The sequence below is a fragment of the Oculina patagonica genome, chromosome 5 (assembly GCF_052425735.1).
Source record: "Oculina patagonica isolate OP01 chromosome 5, crgOcupat, whole genome shotgun sequence".
In the NCBI taxonomy this organism is placed as follows: domain Eukaryota; kingdom Metazoa; phylum Cnidaria; class Anthozoa; order Scleractinia; family Oculinidae; genus Oculina; species Oculina patagonica.
In genome coordinates, this window is record NC_135762.1 from 15,172,429 (window position 1) to 15,195,308 (window position 22,880).

Genomic DNA, 22,880 nt, shown 5'->3' on the forward strand with positions numbered 1-22,880 from the left:
ACAGAAGAGAATATCTGAATACACTATAATAAGGATTACATAAAGTACATACCATGCTTTGAGCACGCTAACCACTGACCAAAGAGCCAGATGACTGATGACACCGCAAGCCCGCGAATGTTCAGCAGCCAGCCAACGTGTAAAATACTTCAAAGCGAGGCAAAAACATGGCCGACGAAGTGAACGCGAAAAAAGCAAAAATATAGCGCTTGTTTCTGACTTGTATTTATTTCTTTAAGCCATTATGAGCGACAGAAACAGAAATAAGTTACCAACCAACTTGCCGCAGTTGCAAAACCTGGTAAAAAGAGATCCAGACTCGTACAGAGAAGAGGTAAGTTTATGATAAATGTTGTGCAGAAATCACTATTATAACACGTGCGTAGTAGTTGAACGGCCGGTCAGCGAGTGTAATTGTGTTGCTTTTAAGTGTTTGAGATGTTGTTGATTGCCTTGCTTCTTTGAGTGTGTAAGGGAATCAGGGGAATACATCAAGGTAAAGTCTGTGTTCCAGACCTCTCAATCTCAAAGAACCGGAAATCTGGAGAACGAGGTCAAAAAACCGGGAGATTCGAGTAAAAACCTGGAGATTAATCAACTGACGGACAAAAATAACTAAAACCAGATGCTAATTAAGAGAAAGAGTTTTTTCCTGTTTTAGCAACACAAAAATTAACGTTATTTTCACGGCTTGTGTCTTCTATATATGGTTATCGATTGTGTGTCTAGCGAACAAACTAATGAAATACCTTTGCTGGCTACGGATTTACACAGAATTGGTGCAAGACAATCGCTTAAGTAAGCCAAAAATGACATTATACAAGAAATTGTATCCTTACAGCTTGTGACTCTGTTTATCATGAGATTTTTCTGTCTTGTCATGAGACCGTGAGATTGAACTAAAAATCGTGAGTCTCACGGCAAAATCGTGAGACTTGAGAGGTCTGGTGTTCGATCCTCGTGGCCATCAGTCAGGAGGTTATCTGGGTTCCATAGCAGTAAGGGACAAGTAGAATTTCTTCTCTCCCCTGGATGGCCATGGAATGTTAGTCCATCACAGAATTGTCGGTATCCATTTATGTTGAGGTGCTGTGGCTTAATGGCTATTGGGCCGGACTTCGGATCGATTATTTCGTCGGTATCCATTTATGTTGAGGCACTGTGGCTTAATGGCTATTGTGCCGGACTTCGGATCGAGCAGTCTGGGTTTGAGACCTGACCGAAGCACTGCGTTGTGTTCTTAGGCAAGACGCTTTACTCTCATAGCGCCTCTCTCCACCCAGGTGTATAAACGGGAATCCGCGAATTTACTGCTGGGGGGTAACCCTGCAATGGACTAGCATCCCATCCAGGGGGAGTAGAACTACCCCTAGCCACTTAATGCTACAAAAACCGAGATAAGCTCCGGCCTGATGAGCCACTTGGCTCGACAGCAGGCTCTACCTTTAGTTACCTAATTTACACCTGGATGGAGAGAGGCACAATGAGAGTAAAGTGTCTTGCCAGAGAACACAAGACAGTGACCCTGGCCAGGGCTAGAACCCTGACTGCTTGATCCAGACTACAGCACACTAAACGTTAGGCCACTGTACCTCCGGTTGTGGGAGGCGCGGTGGCCTAATGGTTAGCGCGCTCGACTCCGAGTCGAACGGCCCGGGTTCTTGGCCTGGCCGGGGCGCTGCGTTGTGTTCTTGGGCAAGACACTTTGCTCTCACAGTGCCTCTCTCTACCCAGGTGTATAAATGGGTACCGGCAAATTTACTGCTGGGGGGTAACCCTGCGATGGACTAGCATCCCATCCAGGGGGGAGTAGCAATACTCCTAGTTGCTTAATGCTACGGAAACCGGGATAAGCTCGGAGACAGACTTTACCTGTTTTTTTACCTCCGGTTAAGCACATAGGCACAAGAAAAATAAACTTTATCCTTTCTTCCATTTGTACACATTTCACTTAGTAGCATGAACCAGTGTGAGATAAGCCCAAGCACAAGCATGAAATTTAGCTGTGGACATCACATGTTCGTCAGAAATTCTATAGCACTGAGCTTGCACGTTTCTTTGGCTTCATTTATACTAGATATGAATGATCCATCTGAATGAACTTGCGTTTAAATTAGACTGCTGATCAGTCTGTGTATAAATGCAGGCAAACAGAGGGATTATCTATCCAGACAAAGTATCTACAGCAAATAGATGGACTGGAATGATATAATTTATCTATCTGGTTGCATTTACAGCAGGTGAACTAAAAAATGCTTGACTTATTAAAACAAAATTTGGTCCAGATGGATCATGCATCTCTGGTATAAATATTGTACTTGTGCTTAGTGTCATGGTTATGCTACATATGCCAATATATAGAGATCCCGTAAAATTCCGGTTATAAGCCCTCCTCTGCCGGGTGACAGTATTGAACAGGGGTACATGTAAATGTTGCTTTACTATGCGTTTTAAACTTAAAAACATATTTCGATCAACACTCCGGTTGATAGTTTCGAAACATTTTTTAATCCCGCTTATAAGCCCTCCCGGATACAAGCCCCTCCGCTTATAAGCCCACCCAAAACCCCTTACGAAGTTGTATAAGCCCAGGGCTTATAACCGAAATTTTACAGTATCACGGTAGTACATAGTAGCACTATGTACATGACAGAAACTTTAATTTTACAGCAAGATTTGAATGGCATTGTAATAATAAAAATGTTCTTGTTTAGTTTCTTCAACAGTTCAGGCACTATGAATCCAATCTTCAGATTTTCAAGCTTGATCCCTCAAATGCAAACAAAACCCTTGGAGATTTGGTCATGTTTATCAGCCAGGTATGAATTAATTAATAAATCTCTCAATAAATTATTTTGTCTTTTTATTAATTAAATTAACATGTTCTTTAAAAACCTCATTTTAGAACTTTAATTAACAAAAAAAAAATAAGTACCGGTATACTTAGTACTTTTAATTTGTACACAAACAACAATTATTTTCTTGTAGAAGGTAGTTATAGTGTCCTTTTATTACAGTGTACTGATTTTTTTTTGATTTTTTTTTCCAATAAAAATAGACTGTTCACAGTCCCCTATTTTTCCGTGAAGTTGTAGAGATCGATCGGTCAGTCCGACGGGCCGCCATCTTGGTTAACAAACGCAAGCGAAAACTGGGGAGAGTGCAAAAATCCCGTGGGTGGCGGGGCGGGATACTCATAGCGTTGGGATGGGAGAGCGTCCGCCCCCTCCCCCGCCACCCACGGGATTTTTGCACCCTCCCCAGTTTTTTTTTTTTGTGAACCAAGATGGCGGCCGGTCGACTGAACGATCGATCTCTACGACTTCACGGAAAAATAGGGGACTGTGAACAGTCTACAATAAAAACCTTTATTGATGCTAGAGCTTACCGTAAGCTCCACAGCGTATTGAGTGTATTTTTAAGAGTAATGTTTATTTACAAGTATAATTTACATTTGTCACTTGTGCATATTGTGCATTATGTAGGTTGCACACTGCTATACAGATGAGTTGGAACATTTCCCTCAAGAACTTATAGAAGTCCTGCAGAGACATCACAGTGTTATGGACGCTGAGCTCAGAATGGTACTGTGTAGTTACTACCCTGTACTTGTACTTGTAGCGATGATCATTTTACCCAATGAAATGATGTGTACCGTAATGATTTGATTTTAATTAGCGCCCTCCTTCCAATAAGCGCCCCCTTCCGAATATGCGCCCCCCTTCGAATGTTTTTTTGTAAATAAGCGCCCCTATTCCAATAAGCTCGCCCATTCTAATTAGCGCCCCCATTCTTATAAGCACCCCTATTCTAATAAGTGCCCCTATTGTGGATAACTGCCCCTACTGAACTCATTGACGCCAACTAGATAAAATCCTGACCGTTCACCGTACAGTTCATGTATATATTTACTGCTAAAATGAACATTGCCAATTATTTTAAAAGTAACTGAACTTTTAACAATTTCTAACTGTTACAGTTTCTGTTATTGTTAGATACATTTGGTTGTTCCTCAAAAAATTAAATAAGCGCCCTGTCTCAAATTAGCGCCCTCCCTTGAGGTGCCAAAAGTAAATGAGCACCCTGGGCGCTAAATCGAATCATTACGGTAATACTGTCACATGTACACAAAGGTTACTTTAGCCTCAAAATGTACATGTACATCTGCCAAGTCTCAGGCATAGCTGTAATATATTAAAGTCCTCTCCTCATTGCCTTACATGTAGTAATATTAGGCTATTCTCTTTCTGAACAGTCATGTACAGTGTACTGGGTTTTGTCAGTGTGTACACTGTATGCCCATTCTTCAGCTATTCTCCATCCTTTTACAAAATCTATCTGTCAAAATGTCAAAGTTGTCTTCTCTCTGCTCGTTATTGGTACTTAAAGCTTGTTACTGACTGACATGGGCATGAAGAGAGTTCGGAGCTGCCATACGTAGGTATGGGTACTCTGGATCGAGCTTAGACCACTTCGGTCCATAGTCCTGTACAATAACCATTAGGCTACCGTGCCTCCCTTTGACATAAAACTGACTGTCAAAATATTGTTGTCAGTTTTTCCTCCTTAAGCCTCTTGGGTCCATTCACAGTGCAGCTTAATAGAGCCCAATTAGTTTTTTTTTGTTTGGCTGAACATACATTGTACACATAATTATGTACATGTAAACTATGTAAGTTCAGAAGGATTGATCCTTCCAGCTGTAAAATTGCAATCCAGAATACTTTAATGAATTATTATTTTTTTCATTACAGATGATTTGTAGAGCTCTCATACTTCTTCGAAACAAGAACTTATTATCTCCTACAAGGTAAAAAGTTGTTCTGTACATATACATGTATGTCCCCTATAATTAAGTGCACAGCCACTTATTACAGTATTATTTTATTCAAATAAGCGCCCTGGGCGCTTATTAAATTTTTGGACCTTTAGAGTGGGCGCTTATTCGAGGTAGGCGCTTATTCGAGGCTGGGCGCTTATTAAATTTTCACTATTTTTTGCAAGTAGTACGCTTATTTTGCAAGAAAACGGTAAATAATAACAAAACGTGAAGGTGTAATTTTAACTGTTCATTGAAAGTTTCTGTAAATTACTAAGAAAGCTCGGTCTTCGGGATAGTCTCTTGGTAGTACTTAATCAATTTCACTCCTCTCAATTTACTCCTCTTGTGCACTTCATTTTTTTAGGGCGTGGGGGTGGGCGCTTATTCGAGGCTGGGCGCTTATTAACTTTTTCTACCTTCAGGGTGGGCGCTTATTCGAGGCTGGGCGCTTATTAACTTTTTCTACCTTCAGGGTGGGCGCTTATTTGAGGTTGGGCGCTTAATCGAATAAATACGGTAATTTCTTTTCCTCTTAATTTCTGTTGAGACATGTTCCACATGATTGCATGTTCTGTATCATTTTTGGGTAATAGCTAAATTCATGTGGAATCTTAAGGTATCAGTGTACCCCAAATGACCATCATGCGTTGGAGCTGCCTTACCGTCTGGTTATTAACGCAAACCCCAGCAAAGTATATATTTTCTGAAAGCTTAGGAATTGTAGATTGCAGAGATATATTTATTTTAAGTAAAAATATTAATGTTATCCAAAAAGAGCGTATTTTTTTCCAAGAGTACCAAGGCTCATAAATCGGGTTCGTTTCCGGACAAATTTGAGTGGGAAAAAGCAATTAGCATCGCTATGTGTTCTTCACACATTTCTCTAAGTAACTGTGTCGGGAAATATTGATTACTTGTCTGGTTTGTTTTTGACACACAGTTAAACTTTAAGGGTGTAAGGAACAACTATTCTCTGCGTAAAAACAGCCACAACTTTTGAAAGAGGCAAAAAGTTAAAATTCGCCGACACAGTTTTGTTGCTCAATTATCGGGCAACATTCTTGCCAAATTTCTGCAAAAATTGTTGAAACCCCATTGAAAACGAACTTAAAATGTGCGCCTCTCTCTTCTAAAATTTGTTTATGAGATACGAAAGAAAATGTATTTAGGGGCTACTTCCGCTTTAATGAGATTAATTACACAAGACGTGTGAAAATGATCACGCGTTGAGCGATAGAATGAAGGTTCATTTTCCTTTAACAATAGGACTTGTTCAAAGCGGTGTCAAATGTTGCTTCTGGTCGGAAACAGTCTGTTGCATAATTTTATTTCTACCGCTCGCTTTATAACAATTTTTGTCTCAGTGCGACAGTTTTAGAAATGTTAAACCTAAAACAACAAAAACGTAGGGTCGCAAGCATCCTAAAGGTCCTAAAGTAAGCCGAGGAACTGGTCGTGATGCCGGATCGTGGCGTTACCGTTTCAAGCGGCGAAAAATAATTCGCTGACTCACTATATCTACTAGTGCATCTGCCAAATCTTTAGTCTTTTCCAGTTGTTGCAGCATTCTTTGAACATGAGAAAGGAATGGGAAAATGTTTCTTCTTTCACGTCGGAAAAACTATGCATTTTGCCAGTGCAAAACACCCAAAGCATCTCGTCGAAAACCAAGAACTGTGATAATCACACAACGGTAGATCGCCGCGCTTCTTTAGACAACCTGTTGACAGCTATCAATATCAAATGATTAATGGCAAGAAAAGTTTTTCGTTCATAACTTTGTGTAGAGTCAATCTTTGTCCATGCTCTTTTTTTTTTAATGAAAGGTCTTAATGAGATCTACCCGAAAATACCGAAATATATTTTTCTTTAAAATGGTCAATTTTTAGTTACACTGATACCTTAAGTCCAGTGTTGTTACAGTCAACTCTCTCTACAACAGACACCTTCTGGACTGGCTCCAACTGTCCATCTTAGAGAGTTGTTCATCTTCTCGGGAGTTTAGTTACAGTAAAATAACTGAAAAATGGCAGGGACGAGGCCAACACCAGCCCGTACGAAACATAAGCCGTTTATGCAGCGCTGTTTTAGCCACTCATGAGCGCTGCAACAAGCGCTGCATGTAGGTTGCGCGAACGCTGTTTTCGTAGCGCTGCAGCAGTTTCGAAAAATGACTGCGTTAGCGCTGCAGTAGCGCTCACCGTCGCTGCTCGAGAGCTGCATGAACGCTGCTGATCATAACCCACACGAAGCCATGGCGTTGATAAAGCAGCCGCAAAGCAGCGCTTTGCAGCGTTACTTCAGGCTGCAAATACGACCGAAGCAGTGCTTCCCTGGTACACCCATTGAGATACAAAATACATCGCACTTATAACCCTCCCATGCGAAATTTGCTAGCACTAGAAAGACTACAAAGTTTTTTTTAACTAAAAGAAACGTACACAACAATCTATCTTAGTAAATCAACAAATCAACACTTTATTTTCATTATCTTGAAGTCCAGCAATCGCACAGTCTATGATCTAGAGATCATCGCAAACGAAATTATGAGCTGAAACCTACCGCGATTGACGTTCAAATCAATTTTTTATATGAAATCAGACATACAAGGTTAAGTATAAACTATAACATCTATGTGATTTGGCGAAACTACGAAATTTAACTTGCTTATTATTGCAGTCAGTGGAGTTGAAAATAATTAAAATTGAGCAAGAAAATTTTAAGCTACGGAATTTTTAAAAAATATATCCAAATAAACAGGCAAATTCGTTTCTGTTTTTGTAAGTATGCAGGCTCACCTCATTTTCTTGTTCTTTTCTTCGGGAAATTGCCTTTCATATTAACCCAACGGTCTTGCAACCCTTTCATTTTCACAACAGATTGGAGAAAATCCTGAAATATCCGCCGAGCCGACAAAACTGCAATCACACGTTTCTTCTTTGAGCGATACTGGTTTGTTGCACAAAATCACTGCTTACGAGGAATTGGCTGCAGCGAAAATCAGTTTTCTGGGAAAATCAACGAATAATTTCCCAGATTGTGGATATATAAATAAGAAAGTTCTACAATCCGCCTGCTTCCAGAGCTTGGTTCCCGCTTCAATTCAACGGTTGAAATTGTAACACGAGCATGAAACACTGAAACAAAACATGTTGTTAAAACCAACCAATCAGGTTATAGTACATATCTCTGAGATCGCATTCCGGCAATTCCATCACGTATCGTATGATTTGATACAGTAATTTCTGCACATGAAAAGATTGAAAATTTACTCTGACTTATGAGAGCGGATATAAGTACAAAATGGTCTAGGCAAAATACCATTGGGAAGGTATTTATTTGAAACGGCAACATACACTCGAAAATTTGGCAAAAAAGAATGGTTGATCAAGCTGTAACGTAAGTACATTCTCGAGTATCAATTGTACTTCATGTTTTGTTCACGAACTCACCGGCCACCGTTTACATGCAGCTGAAAATGTTTTAGTTTTGTTCCACAGAGCACTCTAAAATAACGATATCGTGAGATGTAGACTCAGAGTATTAATTTTATTCTTAATAAACTTATATTTCAATCTATAGGCCCTTTGCTTTTGTTTATAAACACTGTTTTACCTGCACGCGTGACCTTCCAACCTCCAAGTACGCAAGACTGATTATAAGTGTTTAAAACGATATTTTTAGCAGTTTTAATGATTTCTTTCAATGTGTTGCTGCTGTAGCTTTTGAGCATAGCTGTGCAACGTTGCTTTATGAATGTTTTATCGCCGGAAGACAATGTTTACATCTGATACTCATTGCAGGTTTTACGCAGCGTCTTGCAGCACTGCTTTACCGCTGCTTTACCGCTGTTTTTAGTTTGTACAATTTTGCAGCGCTCCTGCAGTGCATGATATTCTGGGTTGGCAGCTTGAGCGACTCACAAGTATTGCTTTAACGACGCTTAAGCGCTGTGCAACCAAAAAAGTGAACTAACGCAGCGCTGCAGCAGCGTTGCGTCGTTCGTACGGGAGGTGTCCGTCTTATGGAGGTGTCCGTCTTATAGAGGTGTCCCTTAAGGTATCACGGAAGGAAATTGGCGTTTTCGTTCCAAGTCAAATTGTGAGAAAACTATCAGTGGTAACCCCAATAAAGTATATATTTTCTGAAAGCTTATTGAATAAAGATTTTGATTTTGGATTTTGTTTTGATCAAATAGACTATAATAAGGTCGTAAAGTATGATCGTCCGGGTGAGAGTAGTTCTGAGAAGAACTGTTGTTGGTGAAGTCCTGACCTTTCGACAACCTGAGCGGAAGTCATCTTCACTTGACTCTGAAGATGTCTTCCGCTCAGGTTGTCGAAACGTCAGTCACCAACAACAGTTCTTCTCAGAACTACTCTCACCCAGACGATCATACTTTACGACCTACTGATACTCCTGGGTTCAAACCATTTACTATAGACTATAATAAGCAACGTCAGCATTTTGTTTGCAATTATGATGTTGTGCAACATTAGGTTTGTTTGAGAACACATTTACGTGGGAGCCTAAACCTTTATGTGAAACAGTTTTTCAGATTTTTCTTTTCTTGCTCCAATAATTTTTTATTAATTTTTAATCCTAAAGAAGCCCATAAAACGCCATTTTAAAGTTTAAAAATTTATAAAAAGTTAATGGAGCAAGAAAAGAAAAATCTGAGACACCTTTTTTTAGACCAATATATGTAGATCAAATTCCACATAAAAGTTTAGGCTCTCACATAAAATAATGTGTTCTCAAATAAATCTTATGTTGTGCAACATCATAATTGCAGACAAAATGCTGACGTTCCTTTTTGTGGTCTATATGATCAAAACAAAATCCAAAATTACAATCTTTAGTTAATAAGCTTTCAGAAAATGTATACTTTATTGGGGTCACCAGTGATAGTTTTCACACAATTTCACTTGGAACGAAAACGCCAATTTTCCTTCCGTGATACCTTAAGAGAGAGTTGACTGTATTACAAAAACTTGCTCAAAATAATTAAAGTTCATTTCAATTTTTACAAAACTTAGTATGGTGATGGTTGCATTGTGTCTTACAGTTTTTGTTCTTAACTTCAGTCTTCTAGAGCTGTTCTTTGCATTGTTCAGATGTAAGGATAAACTTCTACGTCAGGTGTTATACAGTCACATTGTCACAGACATCAAGAACATTAATGCAAAACACAAGAATAATAAAGTTAATACTGTGAGTATTGAAACCCATTGGAAAGAAAATAACTAAATTTATTATGTTATTTAATAATACTTTTTAATCAGGGCTCGAAAAAAAAAATTGAATTCCAACTTGCCCATAGGGCCGGCAAGTAACTCTCAAACTTTGCTTGCCCGGGCACTTTCCCCCCCTTGCCCAGGCTCTCAAACTTATTTAATAATTCATGAAATTAAGTTAATTGATGGTTTGCCAGGGCCCTTGCCCGTCGGGCAAGTAAGCATGAAAAGTCACTTGCCCGACAGGAAAATCTACTTGTCCCGGACGACCGGACGGGGGTTTTGGTGAGCCCTGTTAATTTTATTAGCAGAGCTTAATCTTGAATTAGGCATACAAGGTACATACACCTTATTCAATGGTTTTACAGATGACTGTTATGTGCACCTGTAGATATTTTATGAGTTTCCCCTATAGGGGCAGGGGGAGTGGAAACGCTCGAAATAAGTAAAAAGTCCACAAGAATTACCTGTAATACCATTGAACATGGAATTTATTATAATGCCAAGTGCTATGTGTTTCTTGTCAAATGGGACATGGCAGTGTAATACGTACGTACTACAGTGTAATAAGTCATGCCCTATTTTGCATGTTCTCCTTTATAATTACCTTATATGGTCAATTTTTAGAATTAGAATACCAAGTAAATATGGTATAATAAATTTTAAATATTATAATAATTGTATTATAATGAATAATTATATTAAAATTAATGTAAATAATTTGCATTTAGTTAAATTCAGTTGATTTGTGCTGTAGCAGTCCTGACTAACAGCTGATGAGAATTTATTAACAGCTGATGATAACATACATGAGCTAAAATACTGTACAAGGTACATGTAATACCTCTGGTCATAAAAACACTAATTTGCCACCAAACTTGAGAACATAGCAAGATGACTGTTTCCCATATAGTTAATATACATTTTATTATTTGTTGGGGGAGGGGAGCTAAATTTTCTTTTTTTATGTGGAGTCTGGAGAGTAAAAACTGATCTGGGCAAGTGTGAGAGGCTAGTTTCAAATTACACTCTACTGATCCTAAGCAAAGGAGTGAGGTCGAGGTTGAGGGGAATAAAACAAAAGAAAATTCAAATTATTCCCCTGAACCTGGACTTTATTCCATTGTTTGTGATCAGTGGAGCGTAATTCGAAACTAGCCTATTTGAAGGTCATTTGCCCAGATAGCGAGTGCTCCAAAATTTTAGTTTCCAACCCTGACATGAAAAGTCTTAAATAAAAGTAACTTTAGTGAATGGATTGCTTTTGTCTTTGTTTCTTTAGACTCTTCAGAATTTTATGTATACAATGCTGCGAGACAGCAACGTTATAGCTGCAAAGAAATCCCTTGATGTCATGGTGGAACTTTATAGGAAAAATATCTGGAATGATGCAAAAACTGTTAATGTCCTTACTACTGCTTGCTTTTCATCCGTGACAAAGGTAATGTACATGTTGTAGTTTAAAATTAATCTCAGGTCAAAATGGTTTAAACTACTGGTAGTTTGATTTGTATTTTCTTAATTTATGGATTTATGTAATAAAATGAAGAAAAGATCAACTCAAACTACAATATAATCAGGGACGAAAGTTGTTGATACACTCCCAGGAATACCTTTTCCCTAGGCCTAAAAAGCATGGATTATCCTATCTCCCCTTGTCATATGTCGCCCCCCCCCACCCCTTTGCAATGTTGTAACCAAAAAACCATCAGTGAAGCTTTTTTCAACATTGTTGGGGGGGGGGGGGGGGTCGCAATAGACAAAAAAAATGTTGTTGTTTTTTTCATTTAGGAAGTAGGGTTTTATGTTAAAAAGCATTCGTTTTGCTAAAATTATTTTAATTGTCCCTGATTCTAGCTTGAAATCATTTTGACCTGAAATTCTTTTTTTCAACAACATACAGTATACACATACAGTATACACAATGCATGTTTGCTTATGAATGAGGAACTGAGTAACTGACATGTTTGTGTGGCAGATTGTGGTTGCAGCTCTTGCATTTTTTCTTGGAAAAGATGGAGAAAATAAAGATAAAGAAGATAGTGATAGTGATGAAGAGGTACAGTACATGTAAAATAATGTACATTTTATTGTTAAATAATATTTTTTCTGGGCAAGAGGCTTTGAATACATGTATGTGCATGTAATGTTCAGTGTACCATTCCTAGATAGTATTTTTATAAATGTGTAGTTCCAGAAAATATCCATATTCCCCCTACAGAAGGGATTGGAAATTCCCTGGGGGGGTGGGGGGTCTCAAAGACCAAAAATGTTTAAGAAATGTATGACATTTAACTGGAATTTCCAGAGGGGTGGGGGGTATATTTGTCTTTGACGAGAATCAAGCCCATGACCTCCCAACTGCCGGGCGGGCCCTCTTACCACTTGGCTATATATGGAGAGACTCATGGTGATCAAGGCCATTTACTAGTTGTGGTTGTTTTATCAGCCAGACCAATCAGCAATTAGAAGAATGCTTCATGCAAGTGGTGTAAACAAGAAAACCTTAAAAAAGCAACATAAAATTGATAAAGCCATGGCCGCGTTTAAGGTGAGTTTTTTTTTTTCAAAACTTTACCAATACTGTAATCAATTTTTTTGTACATCACGTACACTGTTTAGACTGTCTAAACTACTAGACTACAGTATCAAGGATTTTGTGACATGTCCACATCTGCAGGCAACATACAGTGTACATGTAGGCTACACAAGCATTAAGTTAAACTAAGCTTGAAAAGTTCATAATTATTATGGGTGGTCAATCAAGTCGCAAAAAGCGGAACTGATCATTCAAAGACAATAATTTGGGTGCCAAAATTTCAAATTAGTTGGCCAAAATTGACCAAGTTATGACATATGTGTTAATTAGCTTGGCCTGGGTTAAAGGGATGTGATAAGTTACCATTTCTAAGTCTAGAAGATTGAATGTTCTTATGGTAACTTCTAACATGGTGCATTTTTCTTGTTCTTTTAGAAAACCAAGAAAAAACGCAAAACTCCATCAACAGTGAATTTCTCTGCTCTTCATCTTATTAACGACCCCCAGGGTAGGTCTTGCTTGACTTGAACTCAGGAAACATGTGCTGTGCACTTTCCTCTTTTACTTACATGTAAAGGGACTCAATGTAGTTTTCTATCCCTTGGGTGGTTGTTTTGAAAAATGAAAATTATCTAGGAAGCCAATCTTAGATTTTTGCCAAACTACACCATTATAATGATCACATATGCCCAGGGGGGGTACTCCCTATAATGGCCTATACGGGGAGGCTCCGCCCAAAAGGGGTACCTTTTTCAGGCTTAAGGTATATGAAAGGGTAAGGATTTCACAAGTTTTGGTAAATTAAAGGGTATGGAAATCTGTCATTTAGGTATTTAAAAGGGCAATTTACGGCTGTATTATTGTAATTTTATTAAGCGCTAGGTGAAAATGACAAGAAAGCGTCCTGTTCTATGCCATGTCTTTTAGGTATATGAAAGGGGTATCCTTTTTCAGTAAAAGGTAATACGAAAGGGGTACAATTTCTGTCAAAAATGGTATTTAAAAGGGTAAGGGGTCAGAGCTCGGGGCAGAGCCTCCCCGTATAAAACTTTTTTGAGTGCCCCCCCGGGCACATATCATCGGCCAAAGTTTGTTTTTTTACTGGTTTCTTAGTAACAGTACTAGTGGTTTCCATAGCAATGATGAATACCAATAGTCAGTTTACATTTATGAGAAAAATCAGGCTTGTTTAAAAACAAAAGAAAACGACAATTGAAGGCACGGCAGCAAGAATGATACTTGGTTTTCTGGCCATTTTTGAAAGTGCTCAAAAATGGCTGAATTTTGGCCTGTGAACTTCAGGTTTTACCTAAAAAGCATTGTTAGGGAGTTTTTTTCCACTGGTTTTGCACTTCGTTTTGGAGAAATAAAGTTTGCAAAAACTCTGAATTTCTTTTCAGCGTTTTGTCTTCATGAAAAGAAAGCTACTTCTAAATTCTGAGTTTTTTACATACTTTTTTTTCTCAAAAAACGAATCACAAACCAGCTAAAGGAACTAAGAGCAATGTTTCCCATGTAAAAGGAATTTTTTTACATGCCAAAATTCCACTATTTTTGAGCACTTTCAAAATTAGCCCAAAAAACAAAGTGTCATTTTTGCGGCCGTGCCTTCATTTAACTACTGTTACTGAGACACCAGTAAAAAAAACTTTGGTCACATGCGATCATTATGGTGTAGTTTGGCAAAAATCAAAGATCTTATAGATAATTTTCATTTTTAAAACAACCACCCGAGGGCCAAAAAATACATTGAGCCTCCTTATTTTTATTGATTGTGCTATAAAATAGTAGGGGAACAAATAAATGCTTTTTGGGAACTTTATTTGCAGTCAGATACAGTAGAACTTGAGATAATAAAAGGTTTAGGGACTAGCAAAGTATATGTTCTCTAAAATGAGGATTTCTTACATGTATATCCAGTAGTCCAGTCATTTTGTGGTTGGACCTGCAGCTTATTGCAACAGAAGCTTTCTTACCGCCAATCATTTCGTTGGAATTTCTTCTGTTGCAATTAGTTGCAGGTTGACCCATTATTTTTTCACAAAATGATGGTACAGGCCTGTTCTTTTCCACATACACTACATGTATAACTGGGGTGAATAACATCTTTCATTATGCACAGAACTTTGTTATAATAAGAAAGGTTCGTTTTGTTGTGGTTGCACTATGGATAACATATGGGTAATACTCTTTGACAATGTTCTTGCATGTTTTTTTCGCACACTTTTCATGTGCAGAACATTCTAGGCAAGGGAAACTAGAATTGGTCTTGGTTTTATGACTATGCAGATAATTAGTAAATAAACCCCTTTAGGCGGCTGGTATATTGGAGGATAATGCCCGAGGCTGAAAGATTGTCGAAAAATGAACAGTTGGCCAAGAAGCGAAGCTTTGAGGGCAACTATGAAATTTTGAGGAAAATCTTTCAACCAAGGGCATTATCCTCCAATATACCGGCCAGCAAGCCAGAAAGGGGTTTATTTATTTTATAACCCTGCGATTAATTTCTACAACGCGCTTTATCGCCAGTAAATTTATAGGAAAAAACCTACGTAATAAACCTGGCGTAACTGTGATTAAAACAAATGTAAGTTGATTGCTTTACGTGATTTTTTAACTCTGATCTCATTTAAAGCTAGAATTGAATAAAGTGACTTCATTTGTTTGTTTTGTGCTTGCATACAAAATCGGGGCGACGGATATCAAATCGGACGGGGTATATTCGCTGATACCCGTCGTCTGATTTTGTACCACATTATGCGTTTTGTCCAAAGAGCGCGCTCAAAAATTAATAGGTGGGTTATATCAAACACAAGTTGACATTGTAACATGTATAACGGTCTACAGGTTTTTGTGAAAGACTTTTCAAGCAGCTCGAGTCGTCAACTGAAAGATTTGAGGTGAAATTAATGATGATGGACCTGATATCAAGACTTGTGGGCATTCACCAGGTAAGAGAAGTTAATAAAATGTATGTCATGAAGTAAAGGCAGAAACCCATAAGGGTTGAAAGGTGTAACTCCCTATGATTCGCATTGTACCAAGCTTTTGCACATTCGTTTACACTAAGTACCATATTTGAAAAATCACGAGAAACATTTAACCGATCAAAATTACTATATTTGGATTGAACTCACAGCGCGTGCTAGCTTGCGCTCGATGGCGTAATCTTGTTTTTGAACAAGCTTGGTTGAATAAAGTTAAATTTGGTTAGATTCTCCTGTTTCATCTTCATGAAGTAGTCTGGAGAACTTCGCTTCGATACACTAAATGAATTTCTTTAGTTTCTGTAGGAAATTTACGGCGTTTAGGTCGAAATTCAAGCAACTTACCGCAAAACCAAAAATTATGTTGCGTGTCATTACGTGTATAAAGCATTCGCGTACAAATTCTTCGTGTTTCCTAATATGGTACTTAGCAAAATGAATATTCAAACGCTGTGCGCACGCGTTACACGTTTCAACCCTTTATGAGTTCCTGGTAAAGGCGAACAACATCCTTCCAAAGTTTGCCAAATAAACTATCATAAGACAACTGCACATTAACTATTTGTAAGAGAATTTAATTGGGTTTTTGCATTGTCTATATGTGTCACTGTGTGGTGTAAACTGAAAAGTGTAATTATAAGTATTAGAGTGAATTCGTGTAACCCGTTTTTATATGCTAATGGGCCGTGTAATATTTTAATGAGCTGTACAAGAAAACAGAAAATTGCAGACAAATCGTAAGTATTTGCATGTGGAAGTCAGGTTAAAATTCAAGCATTTACCAATATGTAAAAACCAAGACAGATAACAGGGCTTAAAAATTATCATGCCTTGAATTGTCTTGCGATTTTAGATAAACATTTTATATTCAACATCGCGTAAAGAAAAACAAATTAAACTTGACTGTAACGTAATTCTGCGCGCGCAATCCAATGGGGAGCTTTAGCAAATCACGATGACAAACAACTTTTGTTTAGCAAACAAAAGGTTTAATGAGCAGGAAAATAGCTGTGCACGTGTTCTATTACTCCTTGGCAAATTTATTTCTCGTCTTCTGAAAAACAACAACGTGAAATGACTAAATCCTGCGTATTTTGAACCAGATCGCTAATTTTTCAATTTAGGTTGAACATGTTCTTCAAGTGCTGAAAAAAAGACACTTCCTGTTTATACTTATTTTCTGTATAACTATTAAAGTGATTTCTTTGAGGTCTTCTGACCACTCGTGTATTTTATTTATTGTACACAAACATTAGAATATTATACGACTCATTAACATATAAAAAACGGGTTACACGAATTCACTCTATTAGGTGTAATAAGTTTAAATACTATATGGTAAGTAGAGTATCGTAATTAGAGTAATGTAACATGTTGTATTGTAAATAGCGTTTTTGTGTAAGTAGTGTAATGTAATGCAATGTAATGTAACTTCTTCTTTTTTTGTGTCTTGCAATAAAAAATAAAAAATAAAAATAAAAAATAAAAAAAAAATAAAAACTGCACATTAACTATACTTTCTTGTCTTTTTACAGCTCTTCTTGTTCAATTTTTATCCTTTTCTCCAGAGATACTTACAGCCGCATCAAAGAGGTAAGCCAGAGTAATGCAATACATGATCACTTGAAATCTGCATATGAATTTATTTATTTTTTCTAAAAAATTTAAGTTTAAGTTTATAAGAGCCCAGTTTTATACATGCATGCGCACCAGCTGCATTTTCACCATTGCCACTGCCAGTTTCCGCACTCCATAGATTGACTATTATCATAGTTAGTAGAGGTGACTATTAACTATGCTATTATTAAAGTGGTTAATTCTATCTCTCAATCAAAGTACTGGCTTTCTGTGCCAGAAAATGGATGTCTGCAATAACAGCAGGGTACTGAAAAATGATCTTAGCTTGCAGGTACTGCTCACATTTGGGATAACATGTGTGCCTGGCAAAGCCGTGAGAACGGGTCTGTGAGAAAAGGTGTGAAGTTTAACATAAAATTAAAAGGCTGTTTTTTTTTTCTAATTTATTAGAGGTCACCAAACTGCTGACGTACTTTGCTCAGGCGTGCCATGATCTTGTTCCTCCAGAGGTTTGTCATGATCATAAAATAAATTCCCCTTGCAATACAAATGCCTTGTCAAACAGTCAGCTGATAAGAGTATAAAGGGAAGGAAGAATCAGCAGGAGTTGTTGTTCTTTTGATGCACAGCCCTGGGCCGGGTTGTTCAAAGCACGATTAAGCTAATCCATGATTAGTGTGAATTTTGATTTCAGTTTTTTGACTTCTCAGTGAGGTTTTCTTTTCTATTTTTTCTGTCCTCCATTTTTGAGGTCAACTTATCTCAAACTCCACAAAACATAAGCAATTAAAACAATTTTATACACGAGAAATTGAACCCTTGATAAACTTTTAATCCTGGGTTAGTGTTAATCGGCTTTCGAACAACCCAGCCCTGAACTGCAGTATCAGGGACCTTTATTAGCAGAATACTTAAGTTACAGTTCAAAATGTGCATTTTTTTGTCCAAACTACAAGGCTATGAGTAAAAATTTGGTTTTAAAATCTTGTTTAATTAAATTTTTTTTCTATTTTCAGGTTATTGAATCTGGTCTAAAAGCAATTGTAAATAATTTTGTAACTGAGAGAAACTCCAACGAAGTGATGGCAGTTGGGTAAGGGTTTTACAAGTGCTACTGAGTATAGCGAGAATTTACGCATTTATTGAACAACTACCAGGGTGGCTGACTTTGTGTTCATTTTGAAATACAGTGCTGTAAATCATCTTTGTGTCTGTGAATAAAACTGGGGAGGTGCAATTGCCTAATGGTTAGCGCACTGGATTGGGGTACCACACACAGCGGTCAAACGCAGCGCGCGTGCGCAGTTACTGTGCAATTCCCGCCAAACTTCTCCATACAAAGTCTTAAATTTTCCGAAAACTTTCGCTTTAAAGCCAAAAGTTAACGCCGTCCCTGGAAAGTTAAGGTTTATACGCCGCTTATGGATTGGAAATTTGATAATTCATCTCCACTGAGTGTCCCAGCTTGAACTTTGTTTTTCACCGTACCATTTCTTTAACAATTTCCTACAAAAGTTTGCACACTTTCGAGACAAATTCTCAGAAAAGTTCGAGGCGCAGAAAACCGGAGGTGACGTCATTTTTGCGTTTGACCGCTGTGTGGGGGTACCAGTGCAAGTTAGGATCATGGTGTTGTGTTGTTAATACGTCGGGCAACAGTTACTTCCTTCAGCTGCCCAGGTGAATAAATGGGTACCAGCCATCTGTTTGGAAGGCACGACAAAATGCTGTGCATCCGGTCATCTAGGGGGAGTAGCGATACTCCTAGTGGCATCATGTTATGGAAACTAGGATAGGTTCTAGCGGTTTGTACCTATGGAAAAAGAATTAAAGAGGGCAAGGAAAAAGCAAGGAATTATGACGTTTTCATAGAGCAGTTTTCAATTGAGTGTCGTTAAACCAAAACCAAAGTAATTACTCTGGCCAATCACAAAGAACACAGACAATCCAGTGAACCAATCAAAACTCGAAGCAAATACATGTAGTTGGCACGAAGCGCGGGAAAACGTGCGCGAGCGAGACACGATTGGTTTTGGTTTTACACCTGATTGGCTGAGAAAGTGGCGCGAGAGTTTTAAGCCAATCACTAAGCGCAGTAATGCAAAACCAAAGCAAACGCAATTTACTTTCGACACTCAAGTGAAAACCGCTCTAGTTGTCCAAGCAGTGACACTGGCCACGCAACATATGATTGGCAAGAAGCACCTCTTGTTAAAGCAGTACTTTGAAAAACTAACAACATGCTGTCCTTTTTTCCAGTCTAAACGCTGTTCGTGAAGTGTGCACGAGGTGCCCGCTGGTAATGACAGATGAGTTGCTTCAAGATTTAGCGCAGTACAAGACAGCTAAAGATAAAAGTAAGTTGTTTGCCTGAATACGCCAGCTGTGAATTAACTTAAATTGCATGCTTACTCGATAGTGTGAAACAGTGCACTAGCCTTTTTAGAGTATGCCTTTATTCTGTGAACCTTTTTATTAGGTTTTCACCGCAATTTTATGTAATAAACAGGGCATAAATTATAATTTTAATCGTTGCATCCTGTGAGTTATATATCTTGTTTAATTTCGGTAGAAACTGTTGGAAATGTATGCATTACATTATGCGAGACGTAAATGTCTTTTTACTTTACAGGTGTTATGATGGCGGCTCGATCCCTTATACAGCTATTCCGTACCGTGAATCCAACTCTTCTTCATAAGAAAGACAGGGTAAGCAACATATGTGTTTTGTAACTACTGCACATATATCGTACTACACATTTCAATGTGTAGTATTGCTGGCTGTATAATTTTACAATTCTTGTTTATTAATTCCGCGATACTTCACTCTAAAATGTCTTGTAAGAGGTCTATCATCCAATGCTTTTAATTCCGACTATGGCGACGATGCTGACTTTGAAACGTGTTGACGCACGGCCCGATGGGGTAAAAAGACATATAGATACCTCGTTGAACCGTTCCATTAGAGTACAAATACCGTGAGACATTTGTACATGTTTTTCGTGTTAATTAAACTCTACTGAGTGGGATTACCTTAATATCAGGGTGCATCTTTTTAGAAGGCTGTGTTCCAGAGGTATTTATAGTCGTTGTCAGTTATACCGTTTTGTCTTTCTCTTTACAGGGTAAACCAACAGAGGAAAGCAAAGCTGTTACAGTAAAGCAGTATGGTGAACTGAAAACAACAGACTTCGTTCCTGGCACAGAGGTATGGTGTTAGAGCAGTTTTCAATTGAGTGTCGTAAAACCAAAACCAAAGTAATTACTCCGGCCAATCACAAAGGAAACAGACAATCCAGTGAACCAATCAAAACTCGAAGCAAATACATGTAGTCGGCACGAAGCGCGGGAAAACGTGCGCGCGGGAGTCACGATTGGTTTTGGTTTTAGTTCTAATTGGCTAAGAAAGTGGCGCGAGATTTTTTAACCAATCACTAAGCGTAGTAATGCAAAACCAAAGCAAACACAAACTACTTTCGACACTCAAGTGAAAACCGCTCTATTACATATGTTGCGTTTTAAATTTTTCTTTGGTTTAAAATTTTTCAAACCAGTTTGATTTTTATTTCCCTTTGTTTCAGATTATGTTGTCTACTCGGTCGTTATTTCTCAATGTTAAATATAATCATTCACGTGAACTGGCGCTCCTCACAGACAAGTAGCCCTACCCCACCCTTCTAACTCACCACCTACCCTCCCTTCTCCCAATCACCCCACTCGTTACTATCCTTTGAGTAACCATTATTCTTTGCAGAGGTAATAAAATGGTTTAATAAAAAAAATGCCACCTCTCTCACCCTTTCTCTAATTGAATTAATTTATGGTAAGGACAAGGATAACATAAACAAAGAAATTGATATCATTAGAAAGTTAAACTTCACCTTTCTATATGCAAAATATTATCTATTCAAACAGAAATTATTGAATGGAAAGCTGTCCTTAAATGAATTCTTAGCAAATGTAAAATTTAAATACAAGCGTCAGGAAAAGCATTATTTTAATGATGTATTGTAAATTTTTGATCTAGTGTGCTAATAAATATTTTATACCTATTAACCCCGCAAAGATTTTGCAGCAAATTGATCAATATGTCTTGATCATAACAGGTACTTGACGATCAAGGTGAAGAAGACAAAAATGATGAGAATCAAAAAGATGCAAACGAAGGTAGCTTTGATTTCAGTCCATTTGGGGCACAAGGGTTGGCTTGTCAGGGCCTGTGAGAAGTATCTGAGCCTGCAGGTTTCACGGTCATAGCGGTTGCTAAGAAACATTACTGTCGTGTAAAGGTAGCATGTCACAATCACTTTTGTTGTGCTCACGATTGCTTGTGCAACTTCTGATTGGTTAATTATCGTTGAATAATCTTCAGATGATTGAATTAAGCAAGATTTGCAAAAAGGGTCACTTTATCCCCAGTCTGCAGTAGGCTTCACAGTTCTGTCACAATATATGTGTAGATTTGTCACAACACTAACCGCGAGGGTTTTCCTCTTCAGACGAGTGGGAAAGTGATGATGATGACGATGAGGGTGAATGGATGGATGTTCATCATTCTTCAGACGAAGAGGAAGAGGTACCATCTACTTATCGTTCCTTTGTAGTCACTGTACTTGTACAATTACACAATTTCTTATCTCTGTTTATCATTTATTTCATCGATAGTTACCATGTAACAAATAAACAGCGCTTTCTGGAGATAGGGCTCTCTAGAATGATGTAGGGTTATCATTTCAATTTGTTGCTAAATGTACGTATGCCGAATGCCTTTTTTGCTCTTTCTTGTGGTAGAGCAAGGTAAAGGTATAAAGGCATAATTATGTATAGCACGGTTTAATACAACTGTTATGTATAATAATTCACGAAATACTGATTGGCTGTCTTTGGTTGGTTTTATAGAATGAAGAGGATGATGAGAAAAATAGCGAAGAAAATGAAGCAGAAGCCGAAGAAGAGGAAGACTTGAAAACAAAAGCAGCGAGGATAAGTCAGACAAGGGTAAGATATATCACAACATTATTATTGTTGAATGTACATTTTGACAATACCATCTCTTGGTAAATTTGTGCTACAGAGCAGGGAATGTCCCTAATGTTCACTTTGGAATAAAACAATTAAAATACAAGGCTAAAAAAATACAAATTAAGAAGAGAAACCCCAAACATTTTCGACTCAAATTAAGTCTCAAACTTTCAGTACTTTTCCTTTCAAATTTAAGTCATTTTTTAGCTTTGTAAATGGTTATTCTTAAAGCATGCAGGGAATGCTATGTTTCTAATATTTTGAGACCAAAAAATTGGACTTTTGCGTACCATTTTAGATAGTCAAAGCCAAATTTGAAAGAACCTAACCTCACTTGAACTGAGCTGCATTTTCAAAGAGAACAGTACTACGTGTGCTGGTCGTCTGCTAACCTTCATTCGTTATTCATTTCTTTCAGATTCTTACGGACGAGGATTTCAAAAAGATCAGGTTACGAGAAATTGCTCGGCAGATTGATCCAAAAGCTGGCAAGAAACGAAAGAGAGCCGCGGACAATACCGGCCCCACGGAACGGTTTGTACTTCAGTCTGTGATAACTTAGAACTTCTCCTTACAGTATCAATGTGCTGTTGAGCAAACAAGTGAAGAGAATTAAGATTTTCGTCAACTTATCATCTTGATGTGCTGCCAAGTTCTTACTTAGTCTTAGAACTAACATTAAAAGAATGCGAGAC

The 22,880-nt window shown here is 37.9% G+C and overlaps 1 protein-coding gene across 1 annotated transcript in view; it reads left to right on the top strand.

The window, feature by feature from the left end:
• The window catches only part of LOC144655635 (protein SDA1 homolog), a 28,721-nt gene continuing 5,841 nt past the window's right edge, over positions 1–22,880 (top strand). Inside the window, exons 1-20 of the mRNA XM_078515919.1 lie at positions 1–334; positions 2,715–2,819; positions 3,486–3,584; positions 4,755–4,810; positions 9,910–10,036; positions 11,342–11,500; positions 12,038–12,118; positions 12,509–12,610; positions 13,034–13,106; positions 15,446–15,549; positions 17,121–17,178; positions 17,614–17,672; positions 18,180–18,256; positions 19,423–19,520; positions 19,796–19,872; positions 20,288–20,371; positions 21,270–21,330; positions 21,663–21,739; positions 22,063–22,161; positions 22,604–22,719. Coding sequence (XP_078372045.1) covers positions 245–334; positions 2,715–2,819; positions 3,486–3,584; positions 4,755–4,810; positions 9,910–10,036; positions 11,342–11,500; positions 12,038–12,118; positions 12,509–12,610; positions 13,034–13,106; positions 15,446–15,549; positions 17,121–17,178; positions 17,614–17,672; positions 18,180–18,256; positions 19,423–19,520; positions 19,796–19,872; positions 20,288–20,371; positions 21,270–21,330; positions 21,663–21,739; positions 22,063–22,161; positions 22,604–22,719 — 1,802 coding nt within the window. The 5' untranslated portion in view covers positions 1–244. The remainder of the gene's footprint in view (positions 335–2,714; positions 2,820–3,485; positions 3,585–4,754; positions 4,811–9,909; positions 10,037–11,341; positions 11,501–12,037; positions 12,119–12,508; positions 12,611–13,033; positions 13,107–15,445; positions 15,550–17,120; positions 17,179–17,613; positions 17,673–18,179; positions 18,257–19,422; positions 19,521–19,795; positions 19,873–20,287; positions 20,372–21,269; positions 21,331–21,662; positions 21,740–22,062; positions 22,162–22,603; positions 22,720–22,880) is intronic.